The sequence below is a fragment of the Sceloporus occidentalis genome, unplaced genomic scaffold (genome assembly GCF_023333645.1).
Source record: "Sceloporus occidentalis isolate IW3139 unplaced genomic scaffold, rSceOcc1.0.p SCAF_3, whole genome shotgun sequence".
Classification (NCBI taxonomy): Eukaryota; Metazoa; Chordata; class Lepidosauria; order Squamata; family Phrynosomatidae; genus Sceloporus; species Sceloporus occidentalis.
The window spans coordinates 2,836,847-2,860,379 of record NW_028316983.1 but is presented as its reverse complement, the minus strand read 5'-3'; the positions used below and the strand labels follow the sequence as shown (position 1 = coordinate 2,860,379).

Here is a 23,533-nt window from a genome sequence, read left to right as displayed (position 1 = left end):
TTTGCAGTCTCCTAGCTATGATACTATGGTAGTCCAAAATTCAGCCTGAGGGTCTGTAACACATCCTTGTTGTAAATGGTTTTTGCATTTAACTGCTGGCCATGATGTTACTACAGGGCACCCTTTCCTTACGCGAGGGATCCATTAAAAGAATGGGGCTCGTGCACACAGCACACCATGGTGTGGGTGCCCTATTGCCCTTTATGGTGAGCAGTTTTCAGTGTAAGCTGAAAGATGCGTAAAGCACGCCCATGTATGACGCAGGTGCACTGTAGTAGTCAAGTAGCAAAACCTCTTATGGGTTTCTGTGCATGTGTGAATGAGGCAGTGGCTGCTGCCACACCTCAGTCATTCAGAATTAATACAGTTTGACACCACATTAACTGCTGTGGTTCCATGCTATGTGACCCTGGGAATTTTAGTTTGTTGTGGCACCAGGTGAACATCTTACAAAACCCACAAATCCCACGATTCCTTTGCATGGAGCCCTGGGAGTCAAAGTAGTTTCAAGCTTCACTAATTACCGTACGCAGTGCAGATGCAAGCAATGTCACACAACCTGGTTCTTGGGCAGGTTGGTCCCATTTCTTGACCTGCCACTGGGTTTTCTTGATGGTTTTTTGATGGAAGCATCTACTCACAATACCAGCTAAGATGCTACACATGCAGAGGTAGAGCAGCAGAGTTATTTCTCAGTAGGACTGGAAACAGAAGAAGAGGCTTCAGAAGTGTGATGAGAAAATTTGGAGAAGGATAGGAGATACTTATGAGTGCAACCCTATGATTGCTTACCATGCAAGGTCCATTACATCCAGTGGAGTTTGTTCTCAGTGCGGCGCATATAAGGTTGAAGCTCTTGGGTTTGTTTAATCTGGGGAGGATAGGGTTAAGGGGTGGTATGATAGCCCTGTTTAAATATTTGAAGGAGTGTCATATTGAGGATGGAGCAAGCTTGTTTTTTGGTGCTTCAGAGACTGGGACATGGAGCAATGGATGCAAAGTACAGGAAAAGGTATTCCACCTTAACATTAGGAAGAATTCTCTGACAGTAAGAGCTGTTCAACAGTGAAACATACTCCCTTGAAGTCTGGTGGAGTCTCCTTCTTGGGATGTTTTTAAACAGAGGATGGATGGCCATCTATCCCAGGGAGGGCTTTCATTGTCTTTCTGCATGGCAGGGGGTTAGATTGGATGGCCCTTGCTGCCCAAAATTTCAAGGTCCCAAGGGGGCATCCAGAATCAGTATTTAAAAAGGGAATTTTATTAGCTCAATTAAAGATGCTGAGAGCACTTGGGCAACTCAAAGCTGGGACCAATCCTGTGTATACGGTTTCCGAGAAACAGAACTCCGTTGCAAGGTCCAAATACAGTTTTGTTTGTAAAAGAGAATCACCATTTGCACAAAAGCATGCTCACACACGCACTCACCAGACCTAATGATATGAAAAGTGGTAGCAGATAGTGACTTTATAGATTACTGAAGGTAATACTGTACCTGTTCCAGAAATGAAGCTTTTGAGTTGGAGGGTTCTGTGAAGTGAAATGGCTCCACAGCTGCCAGCAGATACTGACAAAGTGTCTGTCTGAATCTCAAGCAGGACCAAATTGGGGATGCCTTGGAAGGGATATTTATCGGGGCAAAAATGAAGTTTCCAGGAGAGAAGAATGAGAAGGGAACTTGTAAATGAGTGGACAATCAGTGCAAATGTGTCTGGACAATGGAGTATCTCCTCCAGAGGGACATACACTTGGACTGTCCACCAGGTCTGTCACCCACCATCACTCCTATCACTGAAGGCATTATGCAGATTCTGACCTTGATTGATCTAGCCTTGCCATGTGCTCTTGAGCTTCCCCCATACTGAGCCTGCTGGATCTCCTTATAGAGTCCCAGATGTCTTACATGGCATGGCTAGTTTCCTTGTATGGGGGGGGGACTTCTCGGCTACATTCCTAAATCATTCCTTTTGATACTAACTTAATACAGTCAGCCCACCCCATACGCGGGCTTCCCATGAGGTTATGTGGAGGGAAAGCCCCATTTATATGAATGGTGCATGCGTCGTGGCGCTCACGGGAGCGCGCCCCGTTCATCTAAATGAGGTTTGAGTGTGCATGAAATTTGCTTTACGTGGGGTGGTGGTGTCCAGGACAGATCCCCCACATAAAGCAAGGGTCCACTGTATTGGAGATGATGGATGCAGGGGGCTAGACCTTGGGATAACACCCTGAGAGTTTCTTCCAGTTCTATGATTCTAGACCAAATGAATGGGAATACACACACATGCTTCAAGGTGTTGCTCTTACTCTGCGATTCCTCCCTCAAACACTCAGGGATATAGGAGAAGGTTAATGACGTGACACCTGGGAACCTTTCTTGTTCCCAGACCTTGGGAGAAAGGCAAGACAAAATTAAAATAAAAAAAAATGGCTCCTTCCCATGTTTGATTCTGGGCCACTGTGGATGGCAAAAAATGCAGACTGACACAGCCCATATTATTCAATGGTAGCGACATGCACTGCCATTGAACAATATAGGGCATAGTGATCTACAGGCAGTCAAATCCATGGATTGCCAGGCCCCCAACTTGGAGAGTCCAGTCTATATGCATCTGGAAACGTTAACCTTTTTTTGCAGAACTCCCACTATTCTGGCTGTGGGGGATTCTGGGAAGTGTTGTCCAAAAGGGTAACTTTTCCCAACTCTGTGCACTATCCAGGAAAGTCTCTTTTCTCTTGATCCATGTTTGGCTGAATCCAGGGCATTGCATACAAGGGGTCCATGTGTCGCCTTGGCTTGACACATGCACATGGCATGTGAGGCATCCCTAGCTCAAGCACTAACCAGTGGCAGCAAACACACAGCTTCCTCTTGTCTGCCTGAACGCCGGGCAAGCCTTCCAAGTTGGGGGAGCTGCTGGGCAAGGTGCAGCGTGTCCGGGCAAGCTTTTGGGAGATTGCACTGTTGGTTCTGACAGCAGATGTGCAGGATCAATGAGATTCCGACAGGCAGCTGGACACAAACGCTTCGCTTTCTTTTTCCTCCTTTTGTTCATCTCTTTGTTTTGTGCTCCAGGGAAGGAGATTGGAATGCAGGAAGGCTTTGCTGGGATGCTGTGGTTTATATGATCGATGTAGGGAGAGCCAGGCATAGTGGGGGTTAGAGCACTGGGGGCTAAAAAGCGGGTGTGGTGGTGCAGGTTTGCTTTGTTTTCTAAACAAATCAGTTTTGTGGGGCTCAGTCTGTCCAGTTTTTAAGACAGTGCAATATTGTTTTTGTTGAATAGCATGGTGTAGTGGTTTGAGTGTTGCATTGCGACTCTGCAGCTTGGCCATGAAACCCACTGGGTGATTGTGGCAAGTCGCATGCTCTCAGCCTTAGGGGAAGGCAATGGCAAAACTTCCCCCTGATAGGTTCACATGGACCCCTTCTATGCAATGCCCTGGATTCAGCCAAACATGGATCAAGAGAAAAGAGACTTTCCTAGATGGTGTGCCGAGCTGGGAAATGTTACCTTAGGGTCGCCATAAGTTGGAAAGGATTTGAAGGCACACAACAACAACATTTGAAGCTGCTTTTTATCCTATTAAAATGCATGTTTTACATTGTTTTAATATTGTGACTTTAATGTTGAACTCTGGTTTCTAGCTGTATTATTTATTGTTAGTTGCTATTCAGCTGATTTCAAGTTATGGTGACCCTATGAATGAGAGACCTCCAAGCCACCCTGTTCTCAACAGCTCAGGTTTTGCAAAGTCAGGGCAGCCATTGTGGCTTCCTTCATTGAGCCCAACCACCTGCAATTCAGTCTTCCTCCTTTCTATTGCTTTCCAGTTTACTGAGCATTATTGCCTTTTCCACTGATTCATGTCATCTCATGATATGTCCAAATTATGATGGACTCCACTTATTATTTTGGCTTCTGGAGAGAGTTCAGGCTTGATTTCCTCTAGGACTCATTCATTTGTCTATGAAGATGCACAACAACACCAACAACAAAATGACCTACGTCTGCAGGAATTAGAATTGGGCAATTCCATAACATGCATATGCAAAGGGCTGCTGTTGTGTTACTATGGAGGGGAGATGGCAAAGGAACCAGTCCACAATGGGACCGATGCACATCGCTGTCCTTGTGCAGCAGAACATGGATCAGGCAGTGCTGATGCACATTGGGATATTTTTGCACATGTCCTGTTAAATGCATCTTCTCAATGCACTAGTAGGATTTCTTAGTGCCTCAGTTATGTAGCTAAATCTGTGTGAAATTATGTAATGTACACTGTGATAGTCTGACCATCCATAACAACAACAACAAAAAATGATAGTAGGACTGTGACTCTGGAGACTAGGGTTTGATTCACAGCTTGGCCATGAAAAGCCACTGGTTGACCTTAGACAAGTGACATGCTCTCAGCCTCAGTGGAAGTCAATGGAGAACCTCCTCTGACCTAATCTTGCCAAGAAAATCCCATGATAGGTTTGCCTTAGGATCTTCATAAGTTGGAAATAACTTGAAGGCAGACAACAGCAACAATAGATTTTTTTAAAATCTCCCCTTTCTCTTGAAATGGGGCTGATAATGATGATGCAACCATAATGATCTATTTATTAGTGATGTGCATATCCTGGGTGCTATGTATAAGTCTAGAAATTTTAGTCAAACAATTGATCCTAAAACCTGGGTCGACTAATCCATGGGTCAGTGTAAGTATGGCACTTTTAACTGTTACTGGGGAAAAACATCCCCTGGTGAAAGGTGCACCTAAAAGAAATGCCAGTCCCCTCTACTCTCATCCATCCAGCCTTTAGTGTGAGCACAAACAATTACGCCTGCTGGAATTTTGTGAGTTCTTTGGCATCATTTTTCTTTGCTTCATCAGTTACATGCCCCTGTGTTTTGCCCTCTACCTATCCATGGGCCATATCAGAATCCCTAATTTTTGCCCCCAAACCTCCCCTTGACTTATACATGAGTATATACAGTATATCACCATTAAACTTGGCCTTGGAAACGAGAATCCCTTTTATCTCTCCTTTCAAAAGCAGCCCCTTTGTTTCTTGCTCGAGAAGCTCTGCCTGGTAAACAATGGCACAGAAATGCTGCCTGGCCTTGGACTTTGACAAATGAAGCGGATGCTTTGGTTGAGTTGAAGGGAAAGGAAGAAGGAAGGGGAAGCCCATTGATGTGTACTCCTGTGACAAACCCTTTCTTTTCCCTTTCTCCTTACCATCCAGATTCCTGGTAGCAAACAGATTGTTTAAACATTATCACAGGTTCAGCACTGGAGCAATCCCAGTTTTTCCGGAAGAGGGCTGCCCAGGGTTTCAGATGGGGCTCTCTTGTCATTAAGGCAGCGTGTCTGCTCCAGGTTTTAGTCCAAACTGTAAAGGAGCTATGCGTGGCCAGAACCTATGCTGAAAATAAGCTAAGGTGTTAGTTTGCATTAAAACCTGGAGTTGATTCAGCACCAGTATCTGCCATTGGTGTGTTTGAGAGAGAAAAGGAGAAAAGGTGGAAGAGAGAGAGAAACTATAGGATAACAGGAAAGGGATGGGTGCAACAACTGGGATTTAAAAAAGGAAAAGCAAGTCTTTCTCAGTAGCCATTTTGAGAAGGACCATAAAAGCAAACAGGTATTTGGAGGCAGTATATTCACACTGTTTTCAAGCATTTGGCACAGGATTGCATCCAATATGATTTTGGGGAGGATTTGAGAGATGGGTGGGAGCTTCAAGGGTGACAAAACTGGTGTCCAAGGACCACATGAAGTTCACTGGCCATACAATGCCCTTCTTGCCTTAGAGAATCAAATTGGGAAGCCTAAGACTGTGTATGTTGACCAACTTGGGCATTAGTATTTCTGTTCCACAGTCAGCTTTGGACACAAATTGGATGCAGGTTTGTTTGGGTTTTGGAAATTTATTATATTGAAGTTTGGATGCCACTTTTACCTGGCATAATATTTGATCAAGTGTTTGAATGTTTTTTAACTTTTAAACTGCTAGATAATCAGCATTCCTTGGGCGATGTGTGTGTCTTATGTGCCTTCAAGTCCCCTGTCAATCTGTGCTGACCTCATGAAAAATTTTATAAGAAAGCAAGGAATCCTCAGAAGCAGTTTTCCTGGTTCCTTCTTCTGAAATAGAGCCAACAGCACCTGGGAGTTGTGGCGGTCTCCCATCCAAGCTCAGCGAGGCCCTTGATAGCCATTGAGGATTGGTTCCAGGAAACCCCCCCCCCCAATGGATACCAAAATCTGTGGTTGCTCAAGTCCCATTATATACAATGGTGCAATAAAATGGTATCCCTTATACAAAATGGCAAAATCAAGGTTTGCTTTTTGGATTTTTTTTGGAGGAATATTTTCATGTTGCAAATGGTTGAATCCATGGATGCAGAATCTGTAGATACAAAGGGACAACTATACCAACCCTGTTTAGCTGGTGCTTTTGGGATATTTAGGTCCACTCTGGAGGATGAACAACCATTTTAAACTACAAACCCTCTCCCTTTCTTCTTCCCTGGATGTTTGTTCTTATTAATGTTTCTACCAGAATGATATTCAAACACAACAACTTGTTTCTCTAGACATTCAGTGGTGTCACACCAATGGGTGACCACACACTTCTTAGCTTCATGGGTCACATTTTAGAAAAGAGGTGGGGAAAGTTATTGTTGCAACCACCAGAGGCCCCCTTACCATAGTAGCTAGGGGATTCTGGGGAATGTAGTCCAAGGAAGTCACTTTTCCAAGCTTTGTTCTGGAAAGATGATGAAATGCTGGTGAGATTTGCCAATAAAAATAGTAGGGCAAATTCATGCATAGTCTGGGTTAATTCATGCATGGGTTGCTGGGTGTTGAGAGCCCATGTGCTGTAGTGGTTTGAGCATTGGACTATGACTCTGGAGACCAGGATTCGAAGTCCCTCTCTGGGCCATGGAAGCCCCCTGGGTGACCTTGTGCAAGTCACATTTTCTCAGCCTCAGAGGAATGCAAAGGCAAACCCCTTCCCCAGACAACCCTTGCCAAGAAAGCCCTGTGCTGATGGGTTTGCCTTAGGGTTGCTGTTAAGTTGAAAGTGACTAAGAGGCTGGATGAACAACCAAGCATCCTGAAAATCTCTCATGCAGGTGAAAATGAAGAAGGAAAAGCAGGTGTGCTGGGAGATGGACAGTGAGGAGAAGCTGGTCTTGGTGAATGGAAGCTGTGGTGACCCATCGGAGGACAGAGAGGACCCTTCTTTGGAAGTCGAGGGGGAGAATAAGAAGAAAGCAGGTACCCTTGGCATTTCCTGTTCTTGCAGCTTCTGAACAGAGGGAAGTCAATTGATCAATCACTCAGACTTTTTCCTATATTGGCAGAAAGGCAAGATATAAGAAAATAATAATAATGATAATGATAATGTGGCTTACAGAATAAATAGAAATAAAGTGGGAGGGAGGGAAGGCTAAGAGGCGTCATGATAGTCATGTTTCTACTGCATCTTTTTGCGGGTTTGGTTTGAACTTTCAGCCAAGATACTGATTTTGGACGGTAGCTCCTTCAAATATTAAAACTTGGGACAGAGTCATCACTCCTCCGACATGAAAGCCATTTGGTGTTGGGATGCCCAGCGTTACTGACCAACAATTGAAATGATGTTGGATTGATTCCTCCAATTAAGTAGATGAATAAAAAAGAAATTCATAGCTACTAATTGGAGGAGTACAGGAGGTGAAATGCTTGTTCCTCCAGATCTTTTGGTCTTCAGTTTCCAGAATCCCTAGCCAATATGTCCCTTGGCCATGGATTAGAGGCATTGCAGTCCAAAACATCGGGAAGGCCGCAGTTTTGCCACCGTTGGGGTAAACTGTCTTGGATGAGGACATTCTGAAGAAGGTTCCCAAAGCTTGTGGTTTGGTCCAGACCAAGTCAGGGTGGGAAGAGAAGAAACAGCAAGCTGTCTTTTTTTTATTTCTGCTAAGTGAAAGCAAATGTTCTCCATTGTGCAGATGCTGGTGATGCAGTGAATCTGTCCCTCAAGACAAAGGAAAAGAGGAACAAGGCTACTGAGTCCCTCAAGGAAGGGCAAGAGGTAAGACCTTCCATGCATCAGTCCTCAGGTTGTGTCCCCTTGTTCCTTCCTTCCCATAATGTGAGTGCAGATACATCTTGTATAGGAGGAACACAGTGCCAGTTGTGTAGCATGCAAGCTTGGGATAAGGGATGTATTTGTTCCAGAACTACAGTTTATATTTGAGTATAAGTTGACTTCATGTATAAATCGAGGGCAGGTTTTGGGGCCAAAATTATGGATTTTGATATGAAACCTAAGAGCATGTAACAAAGGATGCAAAGGACAAAGCAAAGAAAATGATGACAAGTTGGTGATCTATATATAGAAGTATAGGACTATACCAATCTTAGATTAAATCAAAAAATAAAGTAGCAAAATGCAGTTAGATGCACTAGCTTAAATAACAACTGTTCCTTTAAAAAGGTGCTCTTTTAAAGCAAGTTGTTTTGGTTGAACTTCTGTTAATTTAAGGATTTCTTGTACTATAAAATAAAGTGATTAAAAAGAAGCAGTTGACGGTTGATGCTGGTCTGACGATGAATAAACTTAAAATTAAAATGTTTAAGATCAAATAGTCATTGCTTGTAAATAGTCATTGCTTTTCTGGTGAAGGGATTGGAGAATAGTAATAATAGCCAAAAGCTAAGCTTTTTTAAAAAAGTCATTTGGTTTAAACCAAGGTTTAAACCATAGTTTGAACCAACCTGGTTTAAACCAGCCAGCCCTGCATGCTAGTCTCTTACTGTTTTTTCCAAACCTGTGAACACTTTGAGCTTGGCTGTACCTCTTGCTCAGTCCCATCTATACCAGGATAGATACTGACACAATCAGTCCTCTTTGCTCCTTTTCTTTTTGGGTTCCCAGGTACGGACCCGTGGAAGTGCTGGCTGGGAGAACAGTCTGCGTCAGAAGCCCGCTCCTCGCATTGTCTTCCAGGCAGGACCGCAGGAGAAGAAACCCAAAGATGATGTGGAGAGTATAGAGGGGTTCAAGGAAAGGCACAGAATCAGGGTAGGGGTCCCTCTTCTGGCCCCCCCTAGGAAATTTTTCCCCATTTACGGGTAGCAACCCTATTGTTCTTGTTGTTAACTGCCCTTGAGTCTGCCTTGACTCATGGCCAGGCTGTGGATGAGACATCTCCAAGACCCACTGTGCTCCATTGCTTTGCTTAGGTCCTGTAAATGGAGTTGATCCATTTAGCATGCGGCCTTTCTCTTTCTACTTCCTTCCATCTTTCCTAGCATTATCATTTTTTCCAATGAGTCCTTCCTTCTCATGATGTGGCCAAAGTACGACAGCCTCAGTCTACTCATCTTGGCTTCCAGGGAGACTTCCGGCTTGATCTGTTCCAGGATCCCTGTCTTTTTGGCCATCCAACGGTATCCTCTGCACTTCTCCAGCATCACATCTCCAATGAATTGGTTTTCTTCCTTTTTTAGCTGTCCAGCTCTCACATCTGTACATGGTGATGGGGAATACAATGGCTTCGATAAGCCTAACTTTAGTACTCAATTGAATATCTTTACATTTTAGGATCTTGTCCGATTCTTTCATGGCTGCCCTCTCCATTCTTACTCTTCTTGATTTCTTGACTGTAATCTCCATTCTTAACAATGTTTGATTTGAGATACAGGAACTCTTTGACGATTTCAGTTTCCTCATTGTCTTTATGAATTGTTGTAATTCCTCTGTGGTCATTATTTTTGTTTTCCTTATATTAAGGGGGAAACCTGCTCTTGTATTTTCTTCCCTGACCTTCACCCCTGACACCCCCTCAAATAGACTTTTGGCCAAACAGTTGGCCAGAATACACCCTCAAAGGTCCAAAGCACACAAAAATGTTGTAATTTTCATGAATTTACCTCCTTACCCTCCCAAAGTTCAAAAATTGCCCTTTTTGGGCCAAAATCTATCTATTTATTTCATTTATATGCTACCTTTCCCCTGGAAAGGCGGCTCACAAATACACTCGTCCCTCCACATTTGCAGCTTTGACTTTTGGGGCTTTGATTATTCATGGATTTTATAAATATGTTCCCTCTACGAATATCTAGATCCTCCAGTGCATCTCTGTGGTCAATTTTAACCAAAAGTTGCAGTAAAAGACGTAGAAATTCCTAGAGAGAACACTCCGCTAGGCCTTTGTAGTTCCTCCAGCGCAGTTCTATGGTCAGTGTCTGGCAGATGTTGGCCACAGAGCTGCACTGGAGGACCTAGAGATTCCTGGACAGGTGTTCTCTCAGGTAAAGACATAGTGAGTTTGTTATTTGCGTTCCCCCCCACATTCACGGAGGTCCTATGCCCCTAACCCCAGCGAATGTGGAGGGATGAGTGTAATTGTTTTAAAACTTTACGAATGTGACATCACTTTCAGCACATTGTCTCTTTGCAGCCCACTAGAGCGGTGCAGGGGTGAAAATCGGGTTCTTCCCTGGCGCAGTTCCCAGTGCCTGTGTTTGCTGTTGCTGCTGCTGTTTTTGTTGTGCGCCTTCACATTTTTCCTGACTTACAACAACCCTAACGCAACAGTATCATGACGTTTTCTGGGACTGAGAGGGTGTGACTTGCCTGTATTTATTGATTTCTTAAGGCAACAGGCTGCAACTGCAGATTTTCCAGGTGATAATACAGAGTTTGTAGTAGGAAGTCCAGAAAATGTTGGTTTGGTTGTTCTCCTAACTTCTGCTCTTTGGCCTCAGATATGAGTCTTCCTCAATGGATGGGAAAGCCAGCTGGTTGACCAGCCAGACCCAAAGGGTGCTCAACCAGGGCTCCTCTTCTTCCTCTTGGAAAGAAGTGACCAATGGTGTCTCACAGGGGTCTGTCCTGGGCCCAGTGCTATTCAATATTTTAATCAATGACTTGGACAAAAGAATAGAGGGAATGCTTATCAAATTTGCAGATGACACCAAATTAGGAGGAGACGCTGATAACCCAGAGGGCAGGATCAAAATTTCAAAATGACCTTAATAGATTAGAAGGCTCGGCCAAAACTAACAAAATGAACTTCAACACGGAGAAATGTAAGGTACTGCACTTAGGGCGGAAAAAATAAAATGAATAGATATAGGATTATGGGAGATACAGGATTATGGGGGACACCTGGATGAACGCGCGTGTCCAAAGGAGGGCCACCAAAATGGTCAAGGGTCTGGAAACCATGAAGCCCTATGAGGAATGCCTTAGGGAGCTGGGGATGTTTAGGTTGGAGTAAAGACAGTTAAGGGATGATAGGATACTAAAGATGGAGCAGGCTTGTTTTCTGCTGCTTCAGAGAATAGGACCTAGAGTAGTGGATTCAAACTACAGGAAGAGAGATTCCACCTAAACATTAGGAAGAACTTCTTGATGGCAAGAGCTATTCAAGAGTAGAAGACGCTGCCTTGGAAAATGGTGGAGTCTGGAGCTTTTTGAAAAGAAGCCGATGGCCATCTGTAGGAGATGCTTTGATTTTGAATTCCTGCCTGGCAGAATGGGGTTGGGCTGGATGGCCCTTTGGGGTCTCTTCCAACTCTGCGATTCTATGATTCTAATAGCCCTTTGGTTCTCTAGATCAGGGGAGAAGAATGCACTCAGTTCTCCTTCTTCCTAACTGGTTTGTGCATTCTGCATACATCATGCTATTCCTCTAGAGGGGGATTGCGGTGGATGATGGGTATAGTTGGGCCATGATATGCTATGGATGATGTGTTTCATGCTGGTGGTCCGTCCCCTCTTGGTTCTCATTTGTCTGCTTTTGGCTTTTTTCCTACTTAAGTCTCAGAGGAAGTTCCTTTCCTTTCTTTTCTTCATCTTAGTATTCTAGAAGAATCAGTGCATCAGTCAGTTACTCAGAGGAAGAAAGCATCTCGTCCGGACCGTGGGCCATCAATGGCATCCCAAACGGAAGTCCTTATTCGCCATTACTGAGGCGGGCCAAAGAATACCAGGTAGGAGGAAAGGTTCCAGACTGGGACAAATTTTGGGACTCAGGACAGTTACTATTTTGGGTTACCACTCCAGGACAGATCTATTCTATAAAAATAATGCAGTTTGACACCACTTTTAAGTCCTGTACCTCCATCCTACAAATCCCGGGATTTGTAGTTTTACAATGTCAAAGAGCACTGGTGCCACAGCAAACTATACGATCCTAGGATTCCATAGCATTGCTTCATGGCAGTCAAAGTATTGTCAAACTGCATTGTTTCTACTATGTAGATGCATCTCCTGTAATCACTGTCCCTTCGTATGGCAGGTGCTGAGAATTAAAATTTCCCAAAAGTAATTTTCCCAATTTCTGAAGGTATCAATCTTTTGAGACTCTGGCTAAGGAGTAGGGAAAATGCCATGAGAATTAGAGCAGCAGCAGGAGGAGGAGGAGGAGGAGGATGATGATGATGATGATTAAAATGCACAAAATAAATCTGTAAGTTGAAAGAAGAACAGCATTTAAGCAAAGCGGAGTTATAAAAGAGCAGATGAAAATTCCAGCAGCCTGGTTTAGAGAACACCTGAAGGTTTTACTTTTTTCTTTTAAAAGCTATTTCTTGAATGATTTTTTAAATAAGGTTGGCGACAGTCTGCAGACAAGAGCCCGGGATCAAGCTTGACCGCTTGCTGACTTTTGGCCTCTGACTTTTGCGGTCAAGAGAGGCTGCCCTGCTGCGTTCCTCAGTAGCTCTTGTTAGCTTACCTAAGTAAACTAGGACTGGGGCAGGAAACATCCCAAAGCTTCATGAGACCAAAAGAAAGTCCATTGAGGACAGGGAATAGCTCCTTGCAGCCCCCAAGTTGTATTTGGGATCATGGCAGGTGCACCTCACCAATAAAGGGTTTGCTATCATTTTGCGATCTTGTTCATCTTCTCCTTGAATGTTTTAAGGCCAAGAGAGAGCTTTTTAAAAAGCCGAAAGCCTAAATGGTGCACCAGGAGATGTATTTAAACAGGAAGTTTCTTATCATTTTTGATTTATTATTCAAGTGATTGAATTTATTATACCTGCTTGTCTCCCAAAATGGAATTCAGAGCAGCTTTGAGTTCTGGTTGGCTTTCTTGTCTTAGCATTTAATGTTTTTATTTGGATTTTATTATTAAAACTAAAGATAGATACACATCAACACAGAAAAGGGGGGGAAAGGAACCATGCAATTACTACTTATACCTACAGACATTAATAAACACATACAAACAACAAACATACTAAAGTAAACACAATTAAAAAACAACTTTATTCTGGGATTGGTAGTTTTTACAGGTCTTTAGCCTTATCTGCCAAAGTGTGTTGGTGCCGCACAAATTATTATTATTTATTATTATGTTTATTTGTATGCCGCTCTTTTCCCAGAACTGGGGCTCAAGAGTGGCGTCAAAACATTAAAAAACAGTACAATTAAAAACATAGAAAAAAGTAATTAAATTGTTACAATATTAAAACAGATAGTTTTTGTGGGTTTTGGGGGCTCTGTGGCCATGTTCTAGAAGAGTTTATTACTGACGTTTCGCCAGCATTTGTGGCTGCCATCTTCAGATACTTATTGAACAGATAGTTATTAAAAGAATAAAACACATTTTAAAACTATATATAAGATAAAAACTACACACACACATGCATATATACACAAACCCCATGATTCTGTAGGATGGAGTTAGAGTGGTGTCAAACTGCATTATTCAACATCACTGTTTTTTTAACTCTATTTATACCTCAAGATATCAATATCCCACACTATATCTAAGAATTTCAGGGTGGTGAACAATAAAATCAATTTAAATGGTTTAAAACCATTTAAAATGGTTAGAATAGCTTGGACAGACTAAAAAAGATATCGAGTCTCTCTTATCCGAAGAGCTTGGGACTAGAAGTGTTTTGGATTTTGGATTTTTGAGGAATACTGGACTATTATAATGAGGTGCCTTGAAGATGAGACCCAAATCTAAACATGAAATTCATTCATGTTTCATATACATCTTACACACATAATCGGAAGGTAATTTTATACATAATATTTTAAAATAATCTTGTTCATGAAATAAAGTTGCTATACATGGAACCATCATAAAGCCACAAGTGTCACTATCTCAGCCACCCATTTGAACTGTTTTATTAGGGCTGGTCAGGACTGTGATGTTTCCATTTTATTTATTTAACTAATTTACACCCCACATTTCTGCACAGGGTCCAAAGCAAGATATAAAATCATCTTCAAGAGTCGTTGTTGCTAGTTGCAATGGCCTATGGCTAATCGCAGAAAATGGTTTGGAGTGGATGATGATGATGATGGTTTACATGTCCACTTTTATCTGCTTTGTCTTACAGGATGGGAGAGATTTGAGAATCGGGGAGCTGGTGTGGGGGAAGATCCGGGGCTTTGCCTGGTGGCCGGCCATCATTGTCACCTGGAAAGCCACATCCAACCGCCCTGCAGCTCCTGGGATGCGATGGGTCAAATGGTTTGGTGATGGAAAGTTTTCAGAGGTGAGGGGAACAGGAGGAGAGGGCCCTGAAGACCTCACTGGACTTGGGCTTCTGATCCAATCTGGTTGTCCATTCACAGTTACAACATTGTGGTTCGACATGAGCTGCCACTGCAACATCTTGTCTCCTGAGTTTTGTAGTTTGTGCATGCAGATGTCCCTTCATGTCACCCGTCAACTTGACCCCAAGATTATTCATAGGGTTTTCTTAGGGCCACAAATTCCCAGAAATGGATTTGCCAGTTCCTTCCTCAGAAATTTATATGGGATTTGTTGGTGGTCTCCCACCCAAAGTCCTAACCAGGGCTGACCCTGCTTAGCTTCTAAGATCAGACAGGATCTGGTGCCTTTTAGGATATTTAGGACCTGTGTTATATAGTGGACCCTTGTTATCCGTTGAGGTTTGGTTCCAGGATCCCCCATTGATAACAAAATGCATGGATGCTCAGGTCCCTGTGATCTTGATGGGACCGAGAGAAAGCCTTCTCCTGCAGATTTTAGGGCTCTAGGTGGTTCATATGGGGAGACACGGCCTCTCAAATACTCTGGACCTAACCTGTGTTGGGCTTTATAGGTCATGACCAGAACTTGGAATTGTGCCCAGAAACAGATGGGTAGCCAGTGGAGCTGTTTTAACAAGGGAGTTATATGCTCCCTCTGACTGGCCCCAGTCAGCATTCTGGCTGCAACGTTTTGAACCCGCTGAAGTTTCCAAACAGTTTCCAAAGGCATCCCCACGTAGATTGCATTGAAGTAGTCTAAATGGGATGTAATCAAGGCATGTGTCACTGTAGCCAGATCTGACTTCTCAAGGAATAGTCGTAGCTGGTGCACAAGTTTAAACTGTGCAAATGCACTCATGGCCACTGCTGGAAACTGGGCATCCAGGCTCAGAGTGGTGTCCAGGAGCACACCCAAATTGTGAGCATGAGATTTCAGGGGGAGTGTTACCCCATCCAGCACAGGCTGAATCCCTATTCTCTGATCTGCCTTACGGCAGAACTAGGAGTACCTTTGTCTTATCTGGATTAAACTTCAGTTTGTTTGCCCTCATCCAGTCCATTACTCACAGCAGACACTGGTTCAGCAGAGTTTCCTTGGAGTCAGATGGGAAGGAGAGAAAGAGTTGGGTGTCACCTGCACATGAATGGGTCTTAGAGCAATCAAGCTTCAAATCTTCCTAGAAGCCAGCATTCAGAATACTATATCATTCTAGTTTTCTACAAAACTATTTAAAAACTTACAGATTACTGGAAAGGAAATGGAGAGCAGGAGGTGAGGAGGGAATACCGGTGTGGACTCATCAGTGCCCCAATTTTAGCCCACCCTCCCCAGCACATTATACCTGCCTTTTCAGAAGAAGCAGAAGGTGGAATGTATGTATTTGTGTTTTTGAATCAGAAATATCCGCACTGCAATCTAGTGAGGATTGTGTCAGATTGGCTAGACCAGTGGGTCCGAACCCTTTGGTCCTGCAGATAATTTGGACTTCAGCTCCCATTACTGCTTACTGTTGGCCAAGTTGGCTGGGACTTGGGTGCTGATGTCCAAAGCATATGAAGGGACAAAGGTTGGGAACCACTGGGCTACACCCAGGTCATTCATCTATGGCTGTTTGGAAGTTTGAATCCCAACCTTAAGCACAGTTCTCTACTCAAGTAAATGACATTTTGTACAGAGCGTGGGGATCATGTTGACAATACAGGTTTTTGTACTACCTGAATGTTGTATGTTCCTCCTATTGGCATCATTTTGGGGAAGAACAAGAGTCTGCAGTCCTTTGCTTTGGCATGGGTTGGCAATGCTCAGTTTTTTTGCTTTTAGAAAATCTTGCGCGTTTTGCTGGAGTGTCAGATGCTTTGGATGCAGTTCTGTGGGCTTGTGGTTTTATTATGTTGTGGACATCTCCATGTTCCATGAATGAAGCAGTGTTTTTTTTTTTTCCTGTAACAGGTCTCCGCTGACAAACTGGTGGGATTGGTGGCCTTCCAGGACCATTTCAACTCTTCCACTTTTCAGAAGTTGGTGTCCTACCGACAAGCCATTCTCCATGTTTTGGAGGTAATGGGAGAATGAGTGGGAACCAGTTTGGCCAAAATGTCTGTAGCCTGGTGCTCAGAAGTGAGCATTTTCACCCACTCTGCTGAATTAATAGTAGTGTAAAGTATTCATTCACAAGCAAAGACTGCAAGGTACTGGTTTTATTTTGTCCAGATTCATCCTCTATCTTCCAAGAAGGAGGATGGAAGCATTCTTCCTCTGACTTCAGGCTTAGTATATTTCATCCCACCACAATTATTAATTGGTTATTAATTAATATCCCACCTGATGTCTTGGAGTGGCATGGAATAAACTCTGTTTAACCGGCATGAACAAGATAAAACCATAAAAAGCAATCTTTCCATGCTAGGAAAGAAATCAAACTCTTTGGCAAGTTAAAACGAGGCCCTTAACACCAGTTAAAACACTTTAAAACAATAATTGTTATTTGTCTTATTGATTTATTTAAGTAATTTCTATCCCAGTACAGGATTCAAGGCTCTGCATAATCTCTTAAACACAATACAACTAAAACACAACTAAACTGAACTTCTGTTTAAAAAGAATAGTTAAAAAGAAGTTTTCCCAGCAGAGAGGGTCCTGGCCTCCTGTAATCTGGGTTTAGCTCCTCCTATTTGCTCCTGTAGGCAGGGACAATAAACAAAAGACCGGCCCCTATATAGGGAGGAGCTAGCCCCCCTGAGCCCCAGTCTTGTTCCTGCCTATGCTCCTAGCAGGATGTTCTCTTCGAGCCAGCAAAGTTTTTCCTTTCTACGAAAGTGGTTTGAGAATTTTCTTGGCCTTCCCTTCTTCTCCTCTCTCCTGCCTTTCCCCCCTTCTTTGGTGGTGGCTATGGCAGAGGACCCCAAGAGCACTGGCTAAGGGTCATCCTTAGCTCAGGCTTCCCTAGCTCAGGGTCTGCCAGCTCAACAGAGGGAGCTGGCTTCAGAGGGAGACTCATTGGGATGTGTTTGCTGTTGCTCTGCAGCTTCTTCACTACTGCCACTCCAGTCCTTTTATTCTCTTCATTTCTCTGGCTGCCTTGGGAGCATGAAGAAGGACTTAATATGGCAAGGGCTCCCAGGATTGGAGAAAGGTCTTGGCTTTGCCAATGACTCTCCCTCTCCTCCAAAGCTGCCCCCTCTCATGGTGGGAGCACAGGAGATTTCTGCAAACAGCATTGCAGCGCATGGGAGCCGTGGGAACAGATGGTGAGGGGTTTCCCCTCCATGTCTCTGTTTCTCCACATCACCTCTGCCCAGCCTGTTTAAGGCCAGGGATCAGTGAGGAAACTGGCCAGAAGTCATGGAGACTTCCCTCCTCAGCATCTCTGCCCAGCCAGAGTTCAAAGGACAGGCCAGCCAAAGCCATGGCAAAGGATTTCTCTGCGCTACCTCTCCCCAGCCTGTTTAAGGCCAGGGATCAGTGAGGAAACTGGCCGGAAGTTATGGAAACTTCCCTTCTCAACATCCCTGCTCAGCCCATTGGGACCAGAGTTCAGAGGTCAGGCCAGCCAAAAGCCATGGCAAGGGATTTCTCTGCATCACCTCTGCACAGCCTGAAACAGGGCCAACGTCGGAGAGGCAAGCCAGCCAGAAGACACAGGAGAAGGGTGAGTACCAGGGGCCCTCTCTCTCCAGCCACCAAATAACCTTTGCCAGATCTAATGCCCTCTCTCGGGGCAGGCATTGCCATGAGGCCTCTGCCATGGCCATTGCAGGCACTATGCCTAGCATAAGGTTTGGGACTCTGCCAGGAGGGCAGATGGGGACATAAACCCTTGGTCTCCCCCTTCCTTCCCATCTCTGGCCCCAATGGCACCCAGGACCCCATAGGTGTGGGGAATCCTTTTGCAGACTGGGAAACACATGGTGGTGTTGCCAGGGCTCCTGCACTTTCCTTTTGAATTCTTATAATGAGATGGTGTGTAAGGAGGCAGATGACTCCTCCTCTATGTGGTACAGCCGCATAGCTGTAAAGGAAGCTGGACTTGGCCCAGCAGGAAGTGAAGCTTCCAACTCTAAAATGGTCCTTTTTGGCTGCCACAGAGCATCCCACAAAAAAGCACAAAATGGCTTCATGTCCTCCCCAGAGAGAGCATGGCCTCTGCCACCCACTTCTAAACAGGGGCTGGAGGGCCATCTATCGGGTATGCTTTGATTGAGAGTTCCTGCAGGGCAGAATGGGGTTGGACTGGATGGCCCTTGGGGTCTCTTCCAACCCAAGAATTCTATGAGAGAGCACATGGATACAAATCCTCCTGTGTTCCCTTCCCAAAAATTACAATAAAAAGGGGAAGCCACTTGTAGATATCACGGGTGGAGAGTTCCCTTCATTCCCAATTGTGTTTGGCTGCCCCAAACTATGGCAGCGGGCCTCTCCTTTCCATCAGAGATTATCCTTGTCAGCACACAGACATGCCTCAGGTAATGTAGAGCCATGTCCCACATCAGCCTCTCTTCCCTTCCCAGCTACCTATGCAAGTGGGAAGGGAGTTGAGGACCAGCCATCTTCTATAATGCAGCCAGGTTACTATAAAGCCTGCCTGAGATTAAAAGGGCTAAGCTTCTAAACCCCAGCTTGAAGTTGGGGCTGTTTTAAATATAAATAAAACAAAATGCCCTGTGAGTATCAGGGCTACACTACAGGCCATATGCAGCTATCTACCCATGATTAGCAATGGCCTTCAGTCACTGCTAACCCAGGAGCAGTTTCCTCAGTGCCTGGAAGAAGCTACTGCCCAGGCAGCCTCCCTTGATGGGGCAAATAAAGGAGGGGAGAGCCCCCCCATAGCAACAGGTCTGGGGGCTCCGATTTACAAGAGATACTGGTTAACTGGGACTTGACCCAACATGGTTATAAGCCAGGTTTCTGCCATCACCTCGGTTCTGCTCCATACGAAAGCAGCTAGAATGGCAGCCTTCCTCACATTAAGAGGCTGTTGAGGGGAGTTTCCAACAGGGCCTGCCCACCAGACATCGTTTTCCATCTTGGGATGTGAACACGGTCTTAAAGGCTCTGACGGTTGGGCCGATCAAGTCCTTTTGGGAGGCCTTCCTCAAACACCTCTCCCTCAAGGTCATCTTCCTCACGGCCATTCCCTCCGCCAGATGGGAGTCAGAGCTGGGGCCCTGTTGGTACGTAAAGACTTGTGTATTTTTAGGCCTGTCTCAATGTGCCTTCGTCCAGACCCTACCTTCGTGCCTAGGGTCAACTCAGCCTTTCAGGTGTCACAGGACATTCTCCTGCCTTCATTCTGCCCCGATCCTAAGAAGGACTTGGAAAAGACCTGGCACACATTGGATGTGTGCAGAGCCCTCAAAATCTACATCAAGAGGACTTCAACCTTAAGGTCATCTGAGAGGTTGTTCATTTCCTTTCACCTGGGCTCTTTGGGGTGCAAGGTATCAGTCTCGACTCTGAGTAGGTGGATCAGGTCTTGTATTCAAAAGAGCTACTGAACTCTGGATCTCACTCCACCCGAGGGGTTGATGGTGCACTCAACCAGGAGTGCATCTACCTCTGCGGCCTTGACCACTAGTACCTCCCTGTCAGATATTTGCAGGGTGGCCAAATGGAAGTTGCCTTCGACCTTCGTAAGACATTACAAACGGGACGTGTCTCAGTCCGCTGAGGCGTCATTTGGAAGGAGGGTCCTCCAACAGATTGTGTCGGGGCCCACAGTCTCCTAGCAGCACCTCCCTCCCAGTTCGAGAGGGCTTTTGTAAATCCCAGATTACAGGAGGACAGGACCCTCTCTGCTGGGAAAAGGAACGTTGGGTACTTACCGTGACACGTTCATTTCCTGCAGAGAAGGGTCCTGGCATCCTGCCCACCCGGGTGCTGCCTGCGGCCTCCGACCCTGCCTGCCTGTTGGTGGACCTGCCTTGTTCTTCTTCTTGTTGCTGGATTGGTTTTTCTGAGTTCTTGTTTGTTCTTGGACTAGTTTTTTTCTAAGGTGTTCTAGTTAACCCTTAGCTGATGTTACTAAAGTTCAGTTCCTTGATTACCTTACTAGTCGCTTGGCTTGTTATTGACTGAGGCTCAGGGGGGCTAGCTCCTCCCTATATAGGGGCCGGTCTTTTGTTTATTGTCCCTGCCTACAGGAGCAAATAATTTTATTATTATTGAAACCCAAACGTCTCCTTAAATACAATGGTATTTCCCTGCTGCTGGAAAGATAGCAGGGAGGGGGCCAACCAAATCTCCTTGTGCAAATTTAGGTAAAATCAAGTAGACCCCAAAGGCTTTGATAAAAAAACTGTGGCACTGGAATGAAGTTAGGATGGGTGACAATCCAGAGGTTGTTTCACAATCAAGGTGTCACTGTAAGGAGGGTTTTGCCTTAATGTCCTCCCACAGTGTATTGCTTTTACTAGTAGGATACAGATGGGGCCCTCCACTAGACCTCTGTTCTTCGACAGGCATATAAAGGGAGAGGCATTCCTTCACGTATTGGAAGCCCCATTCCATTTAGGGCTTCGAATACCACTCTCAACAACTGGAGTGAAAGTGCATTGGCAGCCACTCCAGTTTTATACATTTTCAGTGTAATGTCTGATTTAACAATGTAGCTGGTGTGGTTTGTGCTGGGTGCAGGTTTTCTGCAAGGCCAACTCCTTGGAAAAGCAAATTGTTGTTGTTCTGTGCCTTTGAGACATCCTAAGGCTATCATGGAGTTTTCTTGGCGGAATTTGTTCAGAGGGGGATTGCCTTTGCTTTACTCTGAGGCTGTGTGTGATTTGTCCGAGCGAGGAATTCAAACTCTGTTCTACAGCACTCAAACCACAACACCATGCTGGCTTGTGTTTTAACTGATGTGGTGTGTCTGTTAATTGTTGTTGTTCCCTGCCTCGACCCATGGGGAGAGGCGGGTAAGAAATAAATTATCATCATCATCATCAAGAACATTATAGGAGTCCAGTCTAGAGGTTAACCTGGACTTTGGCAGTGTGAAATGTTATTTTGGCATCTGCTCCCAAAATTGGTCAGTGGTTACATTTTTCATGAGTCTGAACAAGTTTTGCACATTCCACTGCCATGAAAGAGGCAATGGCTAGTGAGCATTTTGCAAAAACAGAATCCCCCAAAACCTCCTTCCTTGACCCCACATTGGGCTGCCAACCTTGAGATGATGTGTTTTGCTGCGACACTTTGGTAAAACCTTTCCCTTCTGGCAGATTGCAAGCAGCCGAGCTGGCAAGACTTTCTCTAGTTCCCCGGGGGATTCTCTAGAAGAAAAGCTGAAGCCCATGGTGGATTGGGCCCTTGGTGGCTTCAAGCCCACAGGAGGGAAAGGACTGAAGCCACCCAAGATCTCAGGTATGGAGTTTATCTTTCTGCGGTTGGGTGGGAAGATGACCTGCGTGTTTTGGAGAAATCTGTTGGTCAGGAATCAGTGGAAATATTCTCTTTAGACATTTTATAGGTTCTTCAGTGCATTTCTATGAGTTGTTTCCAGTGGAAGTTCATTTTATTTATTTATTTATTGCAGTTATATCCCGCCTTTCTCCCAAAATGGGATTGAAGGCAGCTGACAGTATAAAAGACAGTTAAAACATTGATTACACGATTGACCATAGAGTTATGCTGTAGGACCTGGATATGCCTAGAGCTGTGTTCTCTCTAGGAATTTTTAGGTCCTCCAGTGCGACTCCATAGGCAGCTTTCTCCAGAAGTCATTCATCTCAATAGGATTTCCATTGTCTATGGTTTTACATTTACGTGGTAAGCTTGGGAACATTGTCCCCAAACATAGTCCCCACAGATACAGTGGTGCCCCGGGTTACGAAATTAATTCGTTCCGGGGCGCCGTTCGTAACCCGAAAAGCCTTCGTAAGCCGGATCGCCATAGGCGCTAATGGGGAAAAGCCGCGTTTCGTGCGAAAAAGCCGAAAAAAGCACCAAAATTTTTTTTCGTAACCCGAATAAACATTCGTAACCCGGAACAATTATTTCCTATGGGATTTTTTCGTATCCCGGAAATTTCGTAACCTGGGTATTTCGTATCCCGGGGTACCACTGTATAGGGGTGGTCGTACAGTATTTCTGTATGTGTACAATGTGGATGGATCTAGGAAAAATGAGGTATGTCTAGAAAAGTAGAACATAGTGGTGAATTGAGTATAGAGAAAACGCTGCCATGTCTGGGCGACATGCAGCTCTTAAACTTCAATTTTACAACCCATCAGTACTCCTCTTAGTAAATTTCTGAAGGCAGCCTGTGTTGAAATGCTCCCTTTTCCTTAACCATGAAAGGTACAGTGTTTGTTGTTGGTGTTGTGTGCCTTCAAGTCATTTACGACTTACAGTGACCCTAAGGCAAACCTATCATAGGTTTTCTTGGCAAGTGTCTTCAGTCAGTGGGGGTTTGAAGAAAATATTGTTTAAGATTACTTTCAAGCTATATGTATAAGGTGTGCATGAAACATAAATGGTGATTTTTGTGTTGAGACTTGGATCTCTTCTCCAAGGCCTCTCATTATGTATGTATATCTAAATGCAGGTATTCTGAAATCCAAAATTAAAAACAAAAATCCAAAACACTTCTGATTCCAAGCATTTCGGATGTCAAGGGAGATTGAACCTGTACTAAATTATTTACCTTGGCTGACTTTTTCTATGGCAGAGGATGAAGAACAAGACGAGAGTAGCGTGGAAGAGCCAGTTCCGGCTGAAGTGGCCCCACCATCCAAGCGGCTAAAGACGTATCTCTACAATGGGAACAACAAGGAGCAGACAGAGGAGAACCAAAACAGAGGTATTAGATGTCTGTGTCTGTTTCCCATTCAGTAATTTTGCAATTATTGCTGCTGCTACTTCCTCCACCTCTTTTGTTTTTTTCATTTCTTCATCATGTTCATTAAATCATCAACAACAGTGGAATGGACTGCCTCCCATCTTTAGAGGTCTTTAAAAAGCGGTTGGATGGCCATCTGTTAGGAGTGATGTATTTCTGCATGGTAGATTGGGGT

The 23,533-nt window shown here is 44.5% G+C and overlaps 1 protein-coding gene across 1 annotated transcript in view; it reads left to right on the top strand.

Annotated features, from left to right (window-relative positions):
• The window catches only part of DNMT3B (DNA methyltransferase 3 beta), a 50,736-nt gene that overhangs the window by 4,653 nt on the left and 22,550 nt on the right, over positions 1-23,533 (top strand). Inside the window, exons 2-9 of the mRNA XM_089513431.1 lie at positions 7,137-7,281; positions 7,998-8,080; positions 8,927-9,073; positions 11,860-11,991; positions 14,362-14,520; positions 16,473-16,580; positions 21,740-21,881; positions 23,188-23,319. Of these exons, the coding sequence (XP_089369557.1) occupies positions 7,143-7,281; positions 7,998-8,080; positions 8,927-9,073; positions 11,860-11,991; positions 14,362-14,520; positions 16,473-16,580; positions 21,740-21,881; positions 23,188-23,319 (1,042 nt within the window). The 5' untranslated portion in view covers positions 7,137-7,142. The remainder of the gene's footprint in view (positions 1-7,136; positions 7,282-7,997; positions 8,081-8,926; positions 9,074-11,859; positions 11,992-14,361; positions 14,521-16,472; positions 16,581-21,739; positions 21,882-23,187; positions 23,320-23,533) is intronic.